A 22,672-nucleotide genomic window follows, 5' to 3' on the forward strand; every position below is an offset into this window, starting at 1 on the left:
AGGTAGTCTCGTGCGGGCGTGCTTGGTAACGTATTCGTGCGAAATGGATGACGGGTCATCTGCTTCTTCGATTTCGTTGTAAACTACTCGCCACCGGTATAGCAGGGAACATCGAGAAAGGCGCATGTGAAGTATACCGGTGAGCTGAAGCCCAGTGTTGCTGAACCGCTCTTCCGTGAGGAGCGCCGAATCACTCAAAAGGAAAATATTGGTTTTCTAATTATCTGTGCCACCTGGGGATGAGAAATTGTGTCCACTGAAGCATGATACGGTATGGATCGATGTCCAACTGTTACTTCAACACGTTTTCGGCGTGGCGTCTCCCTTTAACGGTAGCTTACCTTAGCACAGCTGTCTACAGAAAGTTGTACGGGTTGCTTTTCACAGAGTTTGTGATGCGAAATTGCTGTAATTTTAGTGTTACACCTTAGATCGGTCGCATGCTCCTGTGCTAATGCTCATGCATTCTTTGTTCACAGTTATATTTTCAAGAAGAAACTGAGTGAGATCTTCGCGACAACATGATGGATTACGACACAGGTAAGCAGTCAACGAGCGCAGCAGTATTCCATTAACTGTGTTGGCAGAATGAGAGAGATACACTATCAGTAAAAACACTTTATGTGTTTTACTAATTGGTGTTGCGCTACGGAAGTTGCTCGAGAACGAGAACAAGCCACTACACCGAACTGCATGCTGTGTGAACACCGGAAATAAAGTGGATGCATTTGATATATTTTTTATTTGTTTATTTATTATCAGTACCCTACAGCTCCACAAATTTTCTTCAATTATCCTGCACTGATGCATATCGCAAGGCTATGACGATAATGTAGTTTTTCAGTTTAGATTCGCATGTACAGAGAAAAAGCGGTTTCGTTCATTTATCTGGCTTCTTTGAGCCAGGCTGTTTTGACACTTCTCCGTTTCGGCACAAGGTAAAAGAGGCAACGCACATCTCGCTGTCAAAAATGAACACATTGAATCTGACGAAAGCAATTAATTCATTTCGTTTTGTCAAAGCAAACGTTGTTTCCATGGGAGCCGTCCTGCCTCTATGGAGCCTTCGTGACATCCTGTCCAACTCATCCGCTGACATCCGCTGCAAACCTCGGATGTGTGGTGCACTGCAAGAACGGCTAGAGTGGATAAAGCGATGACGCTGTCGAAAACCACGAAAAGATGTTTTCCCGTGAGAAATATCGATGCAACACCAGGTTCTCAAGAGCTTCATTCTGGTGCATTACCATGTTGTGCAGCGAGCCTCGCATCTTTTGAGTTAGACCGCCGCATCGCTGTTTCTGCAGCAGTTCACACGAAAGGTGGCGTTGGTGGCGGCTATCCGTTTGTTGCTGTAGTGTACCTCACGTTGAGGAGCAACGCCAAGACAGGCGCGAACCTGAAAATGATGAAGATAAATGCGGGACGAATGGAAGGGGCGTCGGGGCTATGGCTTAGATCTAAACTTTTTGGGCTCCTCTTTTCTCACTCTCGTAGTTTCCTCGTGCTCCTCATTTTCAGCCTGATGAAGCGGAAGGTATACGACGAAAGTTACAGGTGGTGGCGCTTCCTTTATTTTCCCTATAGTGGCCATATAGTCTCCAATACCAGAACATTCTCGAGTAATACGCTCGGCGTGTCCATTGCCTGGACCCTTACCGTCACCACTTTTTGCGAGAAAGAAGCGGTATAGTTTCGGAGTTGATATTCAAGTGTTAAAGCGGCCATCTGTGCTGTTACATTGTGTTATGCTACCGAAGAGAGAACCTTCCACGACTGCTGGACCTTAAAGTTGCACAATGCCCGCAAACAAACACTGTTCTCTCCCAATATTCCTCGCACGTTCACTGCATTCTGGCATTGCTGATACCGTCGCATAATCTGTGCCCCACTCTTCTTAGCGAACGTCTGCTAGAACAGCACACGCTTGTGTGTGGACGACATTGCTTCACAGTGAAAGCTTCACATCCGGGATCGGGCATGGTCGACGTGTGAAAGAGTCGAGCCGAGTGGAGAAGCCACAGTCGCGTGACAGTCAAGGGGAGTGGGAGAGTCGGGAGTTTGTGGAGCAAAGACGTGATGATGTTATGGATGGATGCAACGGGACGAGTTCTACGGTATAGTTCCCCCGCTTTCTCGTTCGTGAGTAACATACCTCACGAATCCCCAAGGACGTTCCTATACTGTTTAACACGCCCAAGAAGTTTTATTTTATTTATTTAGTTATTTATTTGCAGATACTACTAACGTCCTCTGGACGTCATTGTAGGAGTGGATACATGAAAACCTACATAGAAACAACATGTATAATCAAGAACAAAAACAAACACACGACATCAAGATATATACATTATACTTGGCTAAGATGGTCATTCACAGATTAGAAGTTATCGGAGTATTTAGTACAGTTATCGGAGTATTCGAAGGACCTTTAATTGCTGTGTTCTCGTGTTGTTATGTAATCGATTCAGAAAATAATTACTGATGCTCCCACGGATTAAAGCAAATCGGTGGTTTAAGGGTCGAAACCCTTCTGGGATTTGCGCAAGTCATGCGAGCTGCCTCTGAACCTGCAGAAACATATTAGCACGTACTTCGTAGAACTAAATAGGTACAGAGTTCATATGTCAACATACGCAGCATTCATTCATGGTCATTTGATTACCTACGTACTTATCGACCGTAGACGCACTTGCTTGTAATAGGAGTGTATAAGGAATTTCCGAAGAACCAATGGGTCTTTTCGAAATAACACTTCTTATTATCATTATAACACGTATTAAAATTGCGTGATTCCTCGTGCACAACTTTTACTTAAGGTTTCACGTACTTACCATGAATGGAAAAGAAAGATAAAATGTAGTTCTCGCGTTCTAGACAGCTGCAGTTCACACCACGCTATGTATGGCTTCTTGCCTTTGATGTGCTCTAACGTCACAAGTTCGAACATCTCCGATGAAACTGGTTGTTAAACGCAACTGCAGCAGCTGTGGTTACATCCGATGAAACGCGGAGGTAACGGGCACAGAGGTTAGCGACATTTAAAAGCGACATGCGTGAGAACATAACTTAAATCGCTTGGCTTGTGGAGCATACAGTGGAAAAAAACGTGCCTCTTAGCATCCAACGTGCGAAGAAGTGACACCGATATCTGTATCACCTTGGCGCAATGTTTTCACTGTTCACTGTGTTCACCACACACACACATAGACAACTGTTTTCAGATTTGCTTTTAATGCGTTAGCATTAGTGTCCTCGCTATGCAAAATCGCGTGGTGTGTCTGTAGCCACGGCGCGGCGCGCATGCGCGGTAAGTGCAGAGGGGAGGAGGGAAGGATACGGCGCGACGTGGCGCCGGGCGCAAGTGCATTAGGAGTGCCAGGCACCGCAGCGTGCAGCTGTGGTGGCCGATTGCTTCGGACGTGTCTGCGTGGGCGCGCTGTGGGTTATAAAAGCTGTGCGAAGCAGCACCCGCTACTAAACAAGCGGCGGCGAAAGAAGGCTGACGCTGCGAGACAGCGCCGCCAAGCTGAATCGGGGGAAGCCCGAAAGGCTCGTTTGGCTGCGAATGCTGTCTTGAGTTAGCGTTGTGAAGGGTTGTGTAGCGTTTGTGAAAGGTCGTTGCAGGGTTGTGTATCGCTGTGAAGGGGAGTTCCCAAAGGGCTTTTCAAGTTTTAATGCTAACGCATTTCCGTCTTATCCACCAATGGATCGACCATGTTTATTAAAATAACGACAACATACCTTTATGGTCAATACAGTATGTCGGGTGGACGAGGCACTGAGCCTTCGTGGGAACACCAGCTCGCGTGGCTGAGTGGTTATCGTTCTGCCCATGTCACGTCGAGACTGGGAGGTACCCGGGTTCAAATCCTGATGCCAGCTCTGCTGTCTGGTTTTTCCCGGGTTTTCCTAAGACGGCTGTCAGACATATGTCGGCACAGTTCCCTCACAAGTCGGCGGTCTGTCAGAAGCACCACCGACTTCGTCGGAATGTTCGTGTCGAGGTCTAGGTCAATGCACGCAGTGGCGTAGCCAGGGAGGGAGGGGGCGGTTTGCGGGGTACAAGCACCCTCCAAATTGTACCATCGGTAGTGCATTAACGGAGAGGGAAACAAGGGGCAAGTCCTCCTGGTTTGTACTCTTGGCTACGAAACTGAATGCACGTATCGTTGCGAGTGAGGGGTGCGATCACTCCCGCTCTTCAGATGGCGTGCGCAATTTGATGGCTGGGCCATTGAGGGGAGTCTGGAACAATGGCGGCAAGCGCACAGCTACGGGATTCCCCCCCCCCCCCGCTGCCGGTGGCGATGGTCATGATGGAATTGTTTGCCGAACAGGGCAGGGGCTCGACCTACTACTATACTAGGAAGCTGGACATCCGCAACGCTCCTAGCACCGGGGTAGAAATTCTGGCAATCGCCGCTGCGCTATGGGATTTGGCGCTAGTTAACACTGTTTGTTACCACGTGATTTGCCGAATCCGTGGCAATGTATGATGGACTGTGTTGACCGGCGAGACCTTTCACAACCACCACACGCTGTGTTGTCAACGACGAAGAGGTACGGAAGAGGGTAGCGCGTGCTTAGCAACAGCCTAGTAGCCCTGTGTAGCAGACGAACGACGGTGGCAATGGTGACAGTAGTGAGCAAATCATTTCCTCTCCCCAATAATGCTATGTGGCGCTTGCAGTGGCCACTAGCGTAACTCACCCATGACCCGGCTCTCCCATAGGCAGTTGCCATTTGACCAGGTCTCTAGTATAGAGTAGGTCGTGGGCAGGAGAAACCAGCGCCGCGATTGACTACCGCGCCGGCCAATGGCGGTGCTGGATGATGATGATGACTGAAGTCTTGTGGCACACAAGCAACTAAGGGTGCTGGAGGTGGTGTGGTGTATGTGATGTCATTGGTGGCTCCTACTGTACCACGTGATATTGTGACGTCATGGCGCGGTGACGCCATTTCGTTTCTGCTACCGCCATCAACGCCGCAAAACCTCCCAGATACAGCTGCCGATGTTAAAGTACACGTTGTTTGTCATAAGTCGCGGTTCCCTTCCGATACTTTTCTGTATACGCAAAAAGTACGTGCAGAGCGGATCTAATAAAGATTCAGTGTACATCCAATGTATATTTCGCTTCTCACTCTCCTCAACGACAAGGCAAAAGTACAGACAAAGCGTAGGTGTAGTGTTCTGGTACGTCACGCTTTCGTCCACGCACTCGCAACAAGGTACATAACACTCGCGAACATAACTCTTGGTATGGGACGCCTCACCCATCCCGAGTGCGCAGCGTCATGGGACGTACTTTTCCAGTTCAGGCAGACGGCGTAGAAATATAGAACGAACAAAACGTACAACGTTTTGCAGTCAGAAGCCACGTTCTACTTCTCCCGCCTGCGAGTGAAGCCGACGAAAACGTGTTCAGAGGAAACGAGGAAACCCGACGAAATTGCAGACGTCGTCCCAGGAGCGTCGTTCACGTTGCAGGGTTCCCATAAACCCTTCCCACTCTGTCAACGCTGATAACGTTTCGCACAATAGCGTTTCCTTCAGTCTCGCATGAAACGATTTCGGGCCCCTGGTTCTGTTTGGGACACGTTCTTGAAATATAATCCTAATTGCTGCTTGGTTCTGTGCTTCATACCGATAATACAAGGAGCTAAGGAATCCCGATTTGACGACAACGATCTTTAGGTGAAGGTAAAAATAATGCCTTAATAACTTGCACAACGCTTGGAGGAGAAAAGAAAAATATGGGGTTGTTAGTGCCTACTGTGTCAAGGCTGGCTACTACAGGAACACATGCAATTACCACAAACAAACTAAAAAGAAACAGCTAGAACAACAATCTTCGCAAAATCCAAGATGTAGAAGGCTACGTTAAGCATAACACCATTTCTGTGCATCGTGCATATAACAGTGCACTTATAATGCGAACAAAGTGCAAGGTGAGCCTTTAAGTAAATAAATAATACACTCGTTAGAAGGTATACATGTAAGATTTGAGATAAGTTGTAGGAAAGGAGAATGGTGTATAGTCTGTTTTTTTTTATTGTCATCACTCAACGTGCTGCTAAAGTGCTTAAAGAACCCCCTAACTGTTGTGTCTTCAGAACCATACGGAAGTTGTTCCATAGTAATCCTCCTGTCTCACATTGTATTCTCCCAAATATTGTTTCTCCATGTGACATGGAAGTATCATAAAATTAATTTCGAGTTTTAAAAAGTATGACGTCACAGCGTGCGTAAAATGGCCACACGTCTGGAAACAACGTTCCAAGAAGGTCGATTTCCGTCTTAGCATTCTTGCTGGCAGTCTTTCAACGTGTGGTGGAGAGCGGAAACGCGCACTGCTGCTAGGAGGGAGGTGCTACAGCTTTCAATAACGTCACCTGTTCTCGGAGAATCCGAAACTACGAAGTTTTGCGGGTTTTCTGGAGAATTCGTAGAATGGCGTAATGTTCACAGGCGGCAATTGTATCTTGTGTACTGAGTGTCTGAGCGCCGTTGATTTACAATGCAGAGTAAGAGAAATATCATTATCAGTCCGCAGTTGTACTAATTCTCACAATCACGTAGCTGCAGCGATAAAGAAAGTTGTCGTATACAGCTGTCTTGCACATCCTAGAGGCTACTACCCGTCTGGAAATCTGCTAGCAGCATGCTAGTCTTCTAAAAGTACTCGCCTTTTAGAAGAAACTTGTCTTTCTTCAAGGAGCAAAGGGTCTTCAAGGATATTCCTGACTTCCGCCATAACGTTCACACTTGTGTTCAATAGAGCATACATAGCGGCCAAATATGTGGGCCTCAGGGTCATTTCCTTTCAATGTGCAAGGCTTACTGACCATGGAAGGGCTCGAAAATTATGTCAGGAGGAGTTGAAATTACTATTATAAGCCCTGGGATACATATTCACACCCACAAAAAAGAAAAAGAAAGTTGCGCTCTCCCTGCTCATGCAACGACGAGTACTGCGATAACAATCGTTGAACGGCTAAGAAAATACAGAAATCATTTTGAAGTGCTTGTAGTGGTCTGCCGATATGGGTCAAATGTAGGAGCACAACTGCAATGCTCTGTGATGTAATGCTAGAAAGGATAACGCGTTGTGAGGTCTGCCGTAAAGGAAAGCCGTAAAGGAAAGGAACCCGCAGTTGGTCCCGCAACGACAGTCCTTCAAGTCACTATAGTCCTTCCAGAATTGGAATGTGCAGCGTCGGTGTGGGAGAGATCACAGCGCAATCTCAACAGAAACAGTACAAAACAGGGCCACTCGATTCGTATTCGGAAATTACAACCTCCTCGTCAATGTCACTGCTACGAAACATAGCCCCAATCTACCTCTGCTTTCCACTCGGCGAACAATAACTTGTCTCTGTTTGTTTCACAAAATTTATTGTCATAATAATTAATCACATCAGATAATCGTTAATCCAGCAGCCTGCATATGTATGCACCCGCCTGCTCGCGTTGCATCCACATTAATGTTTACACAACCAAAACGGGTGGGCCCACGCTGAGGCGAGGAAAAACGAGACGAGACCGCTTTGCAGTATTAGCATCTTTACTTTCCTAGCTGTACAACATCGCATCATGTGGGACAGGCTCACCCTTTCGACGTGGCTTGCAGGCTGTTCTGGCTGACAGGCCTTCGTTGACGACGGCACCCTGAGCGATGGTCTCGGTCGCACCACGTTGGTGTTCAGTTCAGATCCGGGGACGCAGACACGTCGGCTGTGACGCAGGGCCTGGTCGGCGTTGTTCCGGGAGGCGGTTAGTGTCAACCGTGGACAGGTGATCTCAGAGCTCCCAATCGTCAGGAGATGTTTTCTCGTTGGTTATTGTGTCTTCTCTGTCCACCGTCAAAGCTCTTCCTTAACGCAAAGGCTTGGTCCCTTTGTTTCTCGCTCGCCTGCTTGTTTCCCTTCGAGCACCCCGCACATATGGTTTTCATTCGGCTCGAAGTACGCGCCCCTTTGATGCCGCCGTCAGGTGCCACCGTGTCGCCGGAGGTGATGGGGTCTTCTAATTGCTCCCAGACGCGGAGCCTTGTCGCGTCGCTTGCTCCTTTGTACGTCACCTGGTCTGCATTACCTGACCCACCCAGCATATTGTTCATGTCGCAAGTTCACAAGAAGGGTCCGTCACACATACATCGCAACTCGTACCGATCACCCGCGGAAAGTGGCGAGGGGGGGGGGGGACGTGAAAGTATATTATATGAAAAAGGAAAGGTCAGCCAGGCAAAGGTCGGCTTGCTATTCCGAAATAAAAATAAATGAAAAAGTGCAGAACGGGGCCATTCCCTAACGCTCGGCAAGGTCATTTCACGATCCACTTCTGCCTCCAATATCGCTGGAGTGTAACCGGCTTCCCGGTGCCATTACCCCAGCTACCGATGCCAAGCAATTTAAGAAAATATTTCTATTTCCATGTTGTACACTTGTACTGTCATTGTTTGCTCTAATCGACCCAAACGTTTATTTTTTTTATATTTAGCTCAACGTATCTACGCAGTTGTTCACGCGGACTTTGTAAATCTTTCTGTATGCTGCTGATATTACCATTATGTTATTAAATGTTAACCGGTCCGTTCTTCATTGTGTCACGGTCCCGAGGGTTAACTGAGTTTGAAAGTCGCACAACACGGCAACAGTCCACCTTCCGGCTGCATACCCTTTTAGGGGGCCATGAACGAGCTTCTTGCGCAGGAACCGTGGATGCCATGCGACTACTGAAGCCTTTTTTTGCTCTCTTTACGGCGGCCACTAGCTATTCTCGTCCCACGATCGCCGTGGCGCCATCTCTCGTCCGAGCAGACTACAGGAGCAGACCACAGGAATTTCTGAGGAGCTACGGCAATAATGCTATCGCATTAAAAGTACAAGTACTGCATGCACCAGAGAGCTTTCAATATCGCCTGTAAGAAAAGCCTCTTCCCCGAACTGCCACTCTGCGACCACATGTGATCCGACAAATAGGAAGCCGCGCCTCCTTTTTTCATTCTTTCTTTTCGCGGTTGTACCTGTCGCCGCCCGTCAAGCATCGGACGTCGAGCAGTCGACCTTGCTTCCTTGATGTAGCGGACGATTCTCGCCAGCCAATAAACGTGTTCACACGACCTGACGTCACGGCACGCCAGAAGGAGTTGAGAGAGTTCGATGCCGCTGCGCGCACTCTTGCAAACTAACCTACTCAGGCAGTGCGCGCTTCCCAAAGGAAATATTTTGAAGGCAGTATATTCATATTAAGCGGTAAAAAAGTATATGACAATTCCTGGCATGGAACTCTAATTGGTACGTTCCATCTTAGTAGACTTCAAACCGATTCAACATCTCAAGCCAAAGTCACAACCAAATACCCCCAAATGCCAATGACAAAACAATCAAGGTGGAAAAACTGGGCAAACTTTTATAGGTAGCTACCCCTATATATAGGGTGCTTTCAAATGACGTCAACCCTTTTTGCCGCCATGCTGGTGGCCACTTTTTCGGCGCAGCTGCCGTGATTATCTAGCATTTGCTCGAAAACGAAGCCTTGAATGGTGTTTTGAAATTCGGTCGCCTCCGTACCGTTCTTTTATCCCGAATACATTTCGTCATTGTCATTCTCACATTTTCTTTTATGAAACTATGGTTGTCGCATGGAAAACTATCGCACTTTTTTATCTTTCAATGCCGCCAACACAAAAATTGACCATCAGTGGGAGGAGCTTACGAGCATGCATGTCACTGACACGTCACAATGTGACGTAGGTGAAAACTCCCTATAAGGTGAGCAGCCGAGTGAATGACCTTTTAAGAGATCGTTCTCCCCACAAGAATATTAAAAAAAGTTTCGTGTTCTTGGATTAGAAATCAAATAATTGGAATGCATAGCATTTGGTTCTCGGTAATAGCTGTCTAAGGACAAAAAACTGCAAAGTAATAATCTATAACATGCTCATTACAACAAAATGACTGGCTGAAATGTGAGTGAACAACATGTACCACCAACCGCATGAACATAAGTCCAGTTAATGACCATCATTATTTAGCCTCACAGATAGAACCTCTACTAGCTGACCTGTCGAATTTTTATTAAATTTTCTTGGCCTACAACTTTGGGAAATATGTCAAACGTCTTACCTTATTATTTGCACTTCCTTGGGGAGCAGGTGTAGCACTCGATCTGTCAGCAGCCATTTTACCACCAACGATCGCCATTTATAGCGCTCAAAGCGCCAATTATATTGCTCTCTTGTCTCAAGAGATAGCCCTACGTGTGATAACATACCATTTTTATAAGATAGTCAATCGCGCTCGCTTAAATTTTGCTTTCAAAACCCAGAATGGGCCCCTCACCCTATTCAAAGTGCATTCCATGCTCTTTCTTTGGAGCTAAATGAAAGGGCAGAAATGGGCAATTTCGCGAGCCTTTTGGGACACCTTGTTCACGCGTGCTACACTGGAAACTCGTAGTACAAGTTCAAGAACGTGTTCTACGTTCAAGGAGCTCCAAAGTTTCGTCCCATTGTGACGACAACAATCGCGCCGAACCGTGCGTGTGGCTTCCCGTTTCGCGGAAAATTCACGCCCCGTTGACAGCCATCACATACGTTGATTAGAGCAACCTTTCCACGTCTCATTAAGCATCAGATGGGACGAGAACGTGCATTCGGCGTGAAAAGTTTCAGTCGAGCAGCGCTCTTCGGTGCAACGCGTGGAAGCCGTTTCTTCTCCTGTGACACATTCACTTAGAAGCCCCAAATGAAGCTAATGGGCGAAGAATGTATGTGTCTCGAGCCTGTATGCACTATGCGCTTATCTTGAGGAAGGCCGTAGCTCATCACATGCCAGACTGCAAGTCTGCAAAGATGAAAGAGCGACCAAGCCAATTGTGAGTCCATAGCAGAAATCGCATATAGGCACGTGCATAGGCAGTGAGGAGGGCTTGAAAGGGAAGGAGTCTGATCATGGTGAGCTAGAATGGTCTGATAGTCGCCGTTGGTCGCTTTGCTATCTGCAATAGAATGCATTTCGCGTGCCCCAGCTTAACCAACTTTTAGGTAACAGGCTAAGAAATAAATTACTTTGTTTGAAATGCTGGAAGTGTGCAAAGAAAAGGCAACGTACCACCCTGGGACCCTTGAAGACGTTCGATCCTTACAGTTGTGTCCGGTGAAACGCAAACTCTATAATTATTCACAGATTGTGCAGGGTATAGTCAATACGTCCTGCCTTATTAGTGTCCGACGGGCGAACGTTATGAACATGACGGCAAGCCTAATCTCCATTAATCTCCAGCGTCATTCGCGTGAAGGCATGCATGCTGTGGTAAGCGAGAAACGACGTGAAGCGTTTCAATGTAACAAGAAATGAAATGAATTCGTTGAAGAATTTGATACTGAAGATTCGCATGCAAAAAGTACATATTCGTTTTAGATTTTCAAGAAACAGATGGAAGGAAAAGGAAAATAGAAAAGCGCGCGGACGTCTATTTGGAGCCATTATATACTTTCTTTCTGTCACACTTTCACACACGCACACACAACGTGAGTGGCGTATAATCGATAACCACATTGCAATAAATTCAGGGTGCCGGAATTTCGTGCAATTTCGCCCGGATAAGCCCGTCTCTCTGGGAAGTAACGGCGTCAAGCGGGAGAAGTAATATGGTACGGGGCAGGATTATCACTGAATGACGATTTGCTGGTGTACGGTGTGCGTGCTTCCGGCTAATATTGTGTCATAAAGAGGTTTTCGTTTTCATGCACGTCGCTCGACATGGCCATTGTGTACACCGTTCTAAGCTTCTGTTAAGACCTCAATAAAGGTCTGGACGGTCCCTTTGAGCTTCTCAAAGTGCGAAAGGGTTCATAAATATAATATTTCTTCTACATATTATTTCGTCGTTGTAGTATGCAGATCCGCTCGTATCAAATATATATAAATATATATATACATATATATAATGAGGGAAAAAACAAGTAAAGAAAGAAATAAATGACACTAGACGTGTTTGAAATGCAAAGTTACAGATTAAGATGGCTTCTATAGCTGCACGCAGAGAAACAGATACTCATGGAACGATGCGACAGCACCAGAGGACACGTGTTTCGCCGTGTTTGCGGGTCGTCAGCTCTGGGTAGCTGCGCATCATTCGGAATTGGCAAACCAGGGGTCGCTCAGCGAGCGATATACACCTGGGAGGGTGACTGAGCACTCCTCAATGCCACAGTGCAAGCCAGTGAATTATAATGAGGGGAAAAAAGCCATTAAAGAAACAAGTAAATGACACTAAACGTGTTTGAAATTCAAAGTTACAGATTAAGATGGCTTCTATGGCTGCACGCAGAGAAACAGATACTCATGGAACGATGCGACAGCACCAGAGGACACGTGTTTCGCCGTGTTTGCGAGTCGTAAGCTCTGGGTAGCTGCGCATCGTTCGGAATTGGCAAACCAGGGGTCGCTCAGCGAGCGATATACACCTGGGAGGGTGACTGAGCACTCCTCAATGCCACAGTGCAAGCCAGTGAATTATAATGAGGGAAAAAAGCCATTAAAGAAACAAGTAAATGACACTAGACGTGTTTGAAATTCAAAGTTACAGATTAAGATGGCTTCTATGGCTGCACGCAGAGAAACAGATACTCATCGAACGATGCGACAGCACCAGAAGACACGTGTTTCGCCGTGTTTGCGGGTCGTCAGCTCTAGGTAGCTGCGCATCATTCGGAATTGGCAAACCAGGGGTCGCTCAGCGAGCGATATACACCTGGGAGGGTGACTGAGCACTCCTCCAAATGGGAAAGTATATCCCATCTAGGCGACCGGATTCCTTACTGTTGAAAGTACACCGGGATCTTCGTTAATGATTGATTGGAATTTGTAAATGAGGTAAGACTCGCGTTGTTCCCTGCCTCTATCGCAGCTAAAGTTTGATTGAAGAATAAAAAGGGCGGTGTTATTTATTGAATGACCAGGCTGGTTGAAATGACGAGAAACAGGAAGATTTGGCTTTTTATTAACGTCCGACCGGTGGTTGTTGAACCTGATCCGAAAAAATGTTTTGGTTTGACCTACGTATTGTGCTTGACACGCGCTGCACTGAATGGCATAAATGACGTTGCATGAATTACAGTCAAAGTCACCATGAATTTAGACGAAGAAACGAATTTGTGCTGTTAAGCATGTGGGCACTTCGCATTATTTTGCATATTTAACATCTACGGCCATTGCACGGGTGGCAGCCTGCCGTCGGACTTGTTGGTCGGTTGACTTTGGAGCTGACTAGATTATCGTGGAGGCTTTGCGTGCGCCTGTAGGTCACACGTGGGGGTTCCGGGAAGATTTGTCACATGCGCTCTGACTGAGGAAGAATACTGTGGTGACGATTAAGTATACTGTTCATGTTGGAAACATTATTGTTGAATGTTACAACGAGGTTAACGGAACCATTGCGGTTGCGGTTGGTTTTGGAACAGAGCTTTGCGATCTGCCCTGCGGGCCTTCCTTATTGCGTCCTCAACTAAACTGGGTGGGAATTGGCGACTGATGAATGTCACTTTTATTCAACTTCGTAGCCGTCTGATATATTAACCCATTTGTCATATATATATATATATATATATATATACAGGCGCACCATCGCGAGTTTTATAATGCAGGATGCATTCTAACGATATATGAGTAACTTTGTAGTTCACTTGGTCTGGCGAGCTGTGCCTCTTCACACAACGAGCACACGCACGGCGTAGATGTTTCCGCTCTCTTCCATTCTCTTTCCACTTGCTTTCTCACTATCACCCCTCCCTCCACTGTTGCTCTCCTCTCCTACAGGTATAATGCAAATTTCCAGATGACATCCCATGTGCTAATGACATCGCAGCTAACGCGTTGCATGTCTACAAAGAGCTGACTTGTTGGATACTTTCTTTCAGTCTCGGACAGGCCTTAATTACCTGTGTACGCGTCACACTGTTCATTCCGGAGCATGGTGCGATGTGAAGTGTATACATGTGAGCTCACGTGGCAAACATCCACACAATGTTGTTCATAAAGAAGGGTTCGTATGTTCCACCGCGAAATTTATTTGCCTTCTGGCGACAGCGTTGGAGCTAACATACTCATAGAATGGGTTCTGCGTACAAGTTGTTTGCTCAGTAGCACAAAAGAAGCCCGCCTCACGGTCACCCAGTTGACACAAAATAAGGAAAACCCTAGAACTGGCCCCTCTATAGACATTTGACGTGTAAATTTACAACAGGAACACTTCCTCGAGATTACAAATAGAAGAGAGCAGAATGAGCATTGCACGCGTGCTCGATATGGTTGACGAACATACCAGTACGCTCATATCAGATACATTCTACAGCGACATTAGTGGAGCATTTGCTTGGTCAAAATGTGGCAACACGACCTAGCGCTTGCAAATTGAGAGCTTTGCGCCCGCACCAGGTCACGTGACAATTTTCACCTGAACATGGGTGCCCAGAAGCTAGCGATTTTAGTCACTTGAATCACGCTAGGGTGATCGCGGTCGCTCGTATTCCGGTTCCGTCGTTTCCCACGCATCCAAGGCACATCCTAAGGATGCCTACAGGATGTCGCCGACCGGACAATCAGATGCCCATGAGATATCCCGGATTGTTCGAGTGACATACTATTGGACATCACCGTATTGCCATTGCAGCAGCCGGTGATTTGATTTTGGCAATCCTGGGACCTTCCTTCATGACATTTTCAGGAAGGTTTTCAGGATATTCCAGAACGTTAATGCAGTACGCCGGTTTTCCTGCTCCCAGTTAGAAAATTCTGTCCTGTGGATATCAATCGCATATCCTTTTACGAAGATATTCCTTTTCTCAACACCTGGACCAGAGCCACCAGACGTATCATTATCTGTTGCTCCTCTTTGTTTCTCATATTTCACACCACGGAAAATGGGCGCGACGTTGCAAAAACAAAAAGAGAGGAATATAAAGGCTCCTGGGCCACGAAGTCCAAGAGACTTCACAGAGGAGGCAGCATTGCCTTCCTAAGCGAAAACAGATACTATACATTACTTATCTTGAGCGGTTCAGCAAATTCGAGAGTTCTGCTCGTCCTTGAGTCAAAATGAAGGATGAGGTGTCTAAGTTTAATTCCATTACGGACAGAAGCAACGCTGGAGTGATAAACTCCTGGGAGCATTAACTCACCATAAAAATAATGTCTGTGTTTCTTACTGCTTCGGATTTGAGACATTTAGTAGGACCACATAAAGTGAACTTTTACAGTGCTACACGATCGCATGTTTCTCTCTCGCGCGCGAGCTATGAATTCTCCCTGTCACATCCCGTCAGGGAAGTGATTTGGACAATTCATGAAACCATCGAGGATGGAGATCCCACATATATGTGGCCAGGGCCATACACCAAAGTTCCCGGAGACGTGCTGATGGAAAAATTCATTCTGAGACATGAGCCACACGATGACGACAAGGCATCCGCAACGTACGGTTTTGTTGCTCCACCGAACATTATAGTGAAGGGAACGCGAAAAAAAAAAAAAAAAAAAACGCTCGCGGGGCAAAACCTGCGTATCATATTAAGCATTCGCACCGTGCCGGAATGTCGACTTCGCAATGAAATGCGTCTCTTCTTGTCGTCTGCTATGGAATATCTTCTGGCCGCGCCCCAGGATATTTCCTGCAGTTAGTAGTGCACGAGAAGATAAATACTTATGACGTACAGCAATTGTACTTACGCAGCCGCCAGAATCAATGACGTCTTTCGCATCATCCGCTGCTGTATTGTGGGGAATCCAATGAGTGGTGCGTTTTGCTCTTGTTACCTTTTATTCATCCACAGTGACTGTTGTGTTCTGGTCTGCAGCAGCCGAGTCTATAGTTTTCTGGAAAGGCTGTCTCCATTCGCGAATATATATGGATATTGACGTTTGAAATATACGTATTCGTGAGCATAAAAAGAACAAAAAGGGAGATTCTGCAGAGAGAGAGAGAGAGAGATCTGCAATATTGATTGTTGTATGATTGGAAGGCTCCTTCTGATTTCATGGGGGGAGTTTTATGTTACCTGAGCGCTGTTCTCCGCTGTGGCTTACACAGTTCACATGAGTCAGCCACTAACGTCGTTGTAATATGCCGTGGACGACAAGCTTGTTTCGGTTTTGGGTTGCAAATAATATTTTTCTGGGAAGGGACGCTTTAAACAAAAAGTCGGTTGGACACATTTCTTTCCTCTCACTCGCTGCACCGAATAGTTCTTGTCAAAAAAGCCGAAATTTGTAATCCCGAAATCTCGTGGTTTGGCCTTGCAAAATCCCGAGATTTCGGGGCATGAAATTATGCTGAAATCCCGGGATTTGGGGATCCCGGGCTCCGAACCCTACTCAGAAGCCTTCATTTGCATTCTGTACTACAGTAAAGGCGACGATGTTTTGCGAAGTTACCCCACCTATCCGCTGTAGAAGTGGACTACAAGGATGCCCCTACCCTCATAGCGCTTATACCGGGTGTCTCAGTTAAATCCCCGGGCTAAATAATTCGCGAACCGGTGCACCAATCTAATAACTTTCTTTTTTACAAGTATGTGTCCAATACCGCCTACAAGATGCGCACCGCGTGAATGAGCGGGAGGCGCTCATTATTTAAATAAAAATTCAAATGAGTTTCGTGAAAAAAGCTAACTTCTAAAGCAGGGCGCCGTCGGCATTAAAATGGGTACTACCCCTTCTGGGACCTTCAGTAGATACCTTTTAGAGAAAAACCTGCAACCGAAGCGGGTCATTTGTTGCAGTAATTAATTGGTTTCGGTTTACATATTTTTGTCGCGGCTGGTCGCGGTGAAGCGCAAAAGGACGCTCTTTCACTCCCATGTCCACCAATGAATTACGTCCTTACACCAATGAATTACATCCTTTTGCGCTTCGCCGCGACCAGCCGGGACAAAAATACGTAAACCGAAACAAATTAATTACTGCAACAAATGACCCGCTTCGGTGGCAGATTTTTCTCTAAAAGATGTCCACTGAAGGTCCCAAAAGGGGTAGTACCCATTTTAATGCCGACGGCGCCCTGCTTTAGAAGTTAGCTTTTTTCACGAAACTCGTTTGAATTTTTATTTAAATAATGAGCGCCTCCCGCCCATTCACGCGGTGCGCACCTTGTAGGCGGTATTGGAGAGGTACTTGTAAAAAAGAAAGTTATTCGATTGGTGCACCGGTTCGCGAACTACATAGCCCGGGGATTTAACTTAACCGGTATCCTCTGTAAGGCAAGATCAAGATGTTCCTTCTAACAAAACTCTTCAATTATGGGCAGTGCAAGCATCACCTACGTGGAAACCTTGAAGTAAAGCAACATGTCCATGATTATCATGGAAGACAACCTCATGGGACATAAACAAGCCCCAGAACAACCGGTTCGCTGACGTCATAAAGGAAGTCTGCAGTTCGCATCTAGACAGCGACAATAAAATTCCTACAACCCGTCCGGAAAGTGGTATGCCTTGTGTCTTCGTCAGGGGCATAGACAAGCTAGTGGTTGCCCGAATATCGTCACTGCTATTCAAGATGGGCCAACTGAACCCCTCAGCATGCGCAACCTGCAGGGTGGAAGCAGACACAGCGCATCTACTACTGCACTGCAGACGTTACGACACTGCCTGCGACACCCTCAAAGAACGCCTGACTGCTCTGGGACACACACACATAGACCTTTCTGTACTACTTGGCCCTGTGGGACACTCCCGTCATTGGTGCGTCACTCGAGCTTTGCTCGACTTCCTCCAGACGATGCACCTCATGAACACATTATGGGTTGACCTTTCATGTCATCTACACTTCACCCATCCTCGTTTTCTTATATTCGGTTTTGCTTCATCTTTCTGCCATATTTTTGTTTTCGGAATAGCAAGCCGACCTTCGGTCAGGCTGACCTTTCCGGAATAAACGTATATCCCCCACCCCTAGTGGTTGCCAAGTGCGTCAGCTACTTCAATCTCCACAGGCCACCACTGTTCATCGTCGGAGAATGCCTACGATAAGCCCATAAATGCTGTCGCATTTCGATGGTGCACAGCGATTTCTGCCACAACTTTTCTTCTTCTGAGAAGTAGAACTCCTGCAGCCCTGCGCTCCTACCACTGCTGACTGCCGTCGTCTTTTTTGACGATGTCATTCGGTCGTGCTCGCTGATTACAACAAACAATTCAGAGCGAGTGGGATGTTCAAACGAAACGCTAACCGATTTCTAAAGCGGAAGCGAGGCGCTTGAACCGGACGATTTGTTTGGGGGGGAAATGGACGCCCAAAAGCTCTCCATTATTTCGATGCCTGTTTGCATCTACTCAGCCAATAGCTTCGTATCTTCTACAACCTTTCCGTACATTTTCATCAGTCGCTAAACACGCAAGGCTGCTCGTGACTGCGTACCAATATTGTAACTTCCAGGAGTAAGGAAGCGACATTTAGCATTGTTCAGAACCTTGCTTCATTCATCGAACAGTTCCACAGGGACCACCATGCACAATATATGCATTGTCTTGTCACTGCACAAATAAAACTTCGGCCACTCCAAGAGCTGTGCGACACGACCATGGCGGCCCGGCCCGATCGCCTGGCATGACGCCTGTCGTCTCATCACCGTAGCGAGCAGACGCGTGGTATCGTGGCTGCACATGAGGTCCCATTTCCCACTGAAAATTCGTCTGCTGCGGACACGGCGCGGCGCTACTTGCGGTAGACTGTGCACGTCACGGAATGACCTCAGCATCACTCATTCGCTTACGGGACCGCGGAGGATGGGAAAAGTGTACAGAGGGAAGACTGATCCTCTCGCGAGCGGTTCAGGTCAGCAATGGCCATGGCTATACGATCATCGTTCTTGCGGAAGAGTACATGGCGCTCGTTGCGCTGTACGACGCCGTCAAAAACGAGGAAATTATGAAGGGAGCGTTCACTGCTATTTTGAGAGATATCAGTGAGTCTTCAGTTGTCGAAACTCTCCTCTATAATACATGGGCAGCTGGGTGATAATGATGTATGTGGTTGCCAACATTAAACGCGCTGCTGTGAATATGGTACATCTGAAGTCTTCTGGGACATCGTCGATCAGTGGAGCGGAAGCGTAGTTTCTAGGACGAAGCCACGCGAGCTTCCTCGGATCACATTCGGGATGAGTGATACCTTGTTTCGTGTTCTCAGTGATGGCCTTCATGCAGCCCTGCAATGTGAAAAACTCAGTGTAATGAGAGGAGCAGCAGCCGTTTGTCGGTCGCGCAGGGCGAATGCGGCCAGTAAGCAGCGAAAGCGATTTTCGTGGGGAACCGCAAGATGCCTCTGCCAGCTTTTCAGGTAAGCGTTCTGAATGAAAATTTATGAAAATTTTGTTTTGATATCTCGTATAAAAGTTAGCAAAACACATTAAAGAAGACATAGCGTGTAGACGCTATAGGGCTAGACGAGGTTATGAAATTAAACCATTACAAAGTATAGCGTAATCGTTGCAGAAAATCGTCCTGTTAGGTGCTGAAAATGGCGACAGACCTCTGCTGCTCCGCTCTAGAGCATGTTATAGAGAGAGAGTGATTATATTATCGTATGCCATCCACAAGGTTAGCGAGCAAAAAAAAAGTGCACACATGTATAGAAGGCAGATGGCAAAAACGCGGGGCTCGTACTCTTTGACAAGGTGTCGTACATGCAAGCTAGCTGGTGGATAAGCTCCATGATAGGCGAGCCTGAGAGATGGGTGAAAAACACACAAACACGACAGCTCACGACATCGTGTTTGTGTGTTTTTCGTCCATCGCTCGGGCTCGCCTATCACAGAGTACACTTTGATACATCACTAGTAGCACACTGTACTGAAATTGCGGGTGCAAAGGGTAGCTTGGTTGTTAGGTGGAAGCTGTTGCCTGAACTCCGATTACGTTTTCCCCTTATCGAGGACATTCTGTCAGACTTACCCCCTCGCGCAATGATGTGGAACGAAACGGGGACCAGCAACACCGCATCTTCACCCTTACACCCCAATCGCGGAGACCTGTGCGGTCGTGTTCAATCCCGTAGAAGCTCCACTTCGAGAAACACATCCAGCCATGCGTAAGAGTGAATGTGCTGCTAGCCGCGGAATTGAATAATTACCGCTGCATTGACATGGAGTGGATTATCCGGTAGTTGTAGACGAATCAACGAAACATGCGAACCCTAAGTGAGTTAAGCAGGCACCAGTGATGTATCCAGAATCGCAAGCTCGGGGGGGGGGGGGAGGGGGGGGCGTCATTACGGTTAGTTGTAACAGCTTTATCTATGATTGCCGACATGCGTCTATAAAGCTGAGATGACAAACGCTACCATGTAGGAGGTGCGGCGTAGGAATAAAGAAATGGGATGGAACGCAAGGAATGCGACTTGCTACAATGTGAAATAAAGTTTCAATTGAGTTCAGTTTCAGTTCAATTCAGGATGTTGCAAAACATTTGCGGGTTCTTAAGGGGCGTGGAGGGGTCTGGATAAATCTCTTGCAGGGCCGTGCGAATGAGCCGACGTAACCTCGGCATACTGTAAGTGTATTAGCATTCGCGATCTATTAATTTTCCCGAATCCAGTAGTCTGTCATTTTCAGACATACTTGCGTTTACTTGGTTTCGCCCTTTGAGAACAGTCCCTCATTTCCTGGGGACAGCATAAGTGTAGCTTCAGGAGGCCGTGGGCCTCTTTCCCTGTTGTGACTTGACAAGGAAGCTTCCCAGAATGGGGCTCCACACTCTGCACTAGTTCTCTAGCTGAGCGAGATTAGGTCACGAGATTCACGATTCACGAGAGATCAAAGAGATTAGCAAATTCCTGGGCGGTCATTGTATACCACAAGGCCACGGTCTGTGGTCCCAGAGCAAATTCGTGAAAGCGTTCGGAAACTGGTGCGCACGTCAGTCGCAAGTAGTACCAATCCATAGCGAGAGGACCCGCGACCTGTAGTGCCTGTAAAGCCTATCCAAGCCTATCCATCCTGCGTGGCTCATTGAAGCCGAAGAAGAACTCGCTAGACGACCTGCCGATATTCGTTTAGGCTACGTGCAAGCAGGACTGGTTTCAAACACGTGAAATAAAGCGCAGAATAAAGGAGTGCATCTCGTTATTTTTCGTTGTTGTTCTGATTGCTCAACTGGCAACAGTGTGCTTTTGGTGACGGCTAGTGCACCTTTATTCCCGATTACAATGTTTCGCGATTTTTCTGGCGTCGCGCAATTAATACACCGCGAATAATAATAATACACTTACAGTATCACGTCGACTCCCCATCATCAACAGCTTTCCAGCGGTGGCAGTGACAATCATATCAACATCTGACGGCATCGACAATTTCGAGCGACAAAAACGTATATTCAGCGCGTTCGTTCGGTGGGAGTGGTATATTCAGCATTTATAATTTCACCAAGACCAACCAGGGTTTCGCAGTGCTCACAGAGGAGCGGCCAACTGAAACGCCGCACTGACAAAAAAAAAAAAAAAAAAAGCACCAGTGTGCCCCAAACAGTGTACTTGTACTTCAATATGTTGTGCTGCTTGGGACAGTTCTTACCTATATGCACCAATACCAGCAACGTAATTTAGGGGGCGGAAATGAGCAGCTTCACTGTGCACCTTTTCTCTCTCGCTCATGCTCTGTTTCCTTCTTAGACATTTGCAGCTCCTGAATGGTCGTTACGCTAGAGCATGCAAGCTCATAATCACTCCTATGGTTTAGAATGTCATTTTCCCCCTAAGTGGTTATAATATCGCAAGAAAGTGCGCGTGGCTAATTTAAAAAAAATGCAAAGGGTATTTTTGGAGTGTCTGGGCACTCGAAAGTGTGCGCATGCGGTTCATTGCATGCTCTTGACGCACCCGCGTAGTACCTATATAGCACCCGTGTTCACACAAAGAAACGCAGAGCCGGCGGCAACACTGCAAAGACATGGTCTATTCCGCTAAGCTTTTCGCTACGTCTTGTCACACAACGGGGCGCAAATACACAAGGAAGACAGTGTGAGAGCACTACATTAACGACCAAGTTGGGAAGCACCGTTTGTGTGCACCTTATGCGCTAATGTGTACGTCTTACCTTACCTTACAGATTGTCTTTTACTAATTGGTCAGGTTCGGTTTGGATCTGTCATATCTTGCACTGCCTCACTGGCAGTAGGTAGCCAAATTAGTTTAAATGAAGGAACCTCGTTCACCACGTAAGGTGTACTGCAGTTTATCGGTGTGTAGAGTATCAGGTTAAAAGAAATGTACTGCCAACTGCCAATAGTTTGATTTAATTTGATTCTATGTTAGCGCCGCGAAGTAACTGTGGCTAATTGCAGGGAGTGGCAGAGGAATATCGAAAAATTGAAAAATGATTTTTATATATAATCAACGCACCTATCCTAGCAGCAGTCTTGCATCGCAGTGTGATTCCATTGCATTTACTCTTTACAGGGTCCTCGGAGTCTACGGACACCACTGAGATCAGTAACGCGCCCAAAGATATGAGCGCCATTCCAGCAGCCCAGAACATAACTGGTTTGGTCAACCTGACCAGCCACGAGGCCCCCATCCGGTACACTCTTCCGTTGCTTGGATACGCCATGCCATTTCTTCTCGTCGTCACTATCATAGCCAATACGCTCATCGTTGTGGTACTAGCTCA

General features: G+C 46.9%; 1 protein-coding gene across 1 annotated transcript in view; it reads left to right on the forward strand.

The window, feature by feature from the left end:
* LOC135385293 (sex peptide receptor-like) overlaps positions 1-22,672 on the forward strand; it is a 480,167-nt gene that overhangs the window by 429,595 nt on the left and 27,900 nt on the right. Inside the window, 1 exon segment of the mRNA XM_064614517.1 lies at positions 480-540. Within this exon segment, the coding sequence (XP_064470587.1) occupies positions 522-540 (19 nt within the window). The 5' untranslated portion in view covers positions 480-521.

The sequence above is a fragment of the Ornithodoros turicata genome, chromosome 2 (assembly GCF_037126465.1).
Source record: "Ornithodoros turicata isolate Travis chromosome 2, ASM3712646v1, whole genome shotgun sequence".
Lineage (NCBI taxonomy): Eukaryota > Metazoa > Arthropoda > Arachnida > Ixodida > Argasidae > Ornithodoros > Ornithodoros turicata.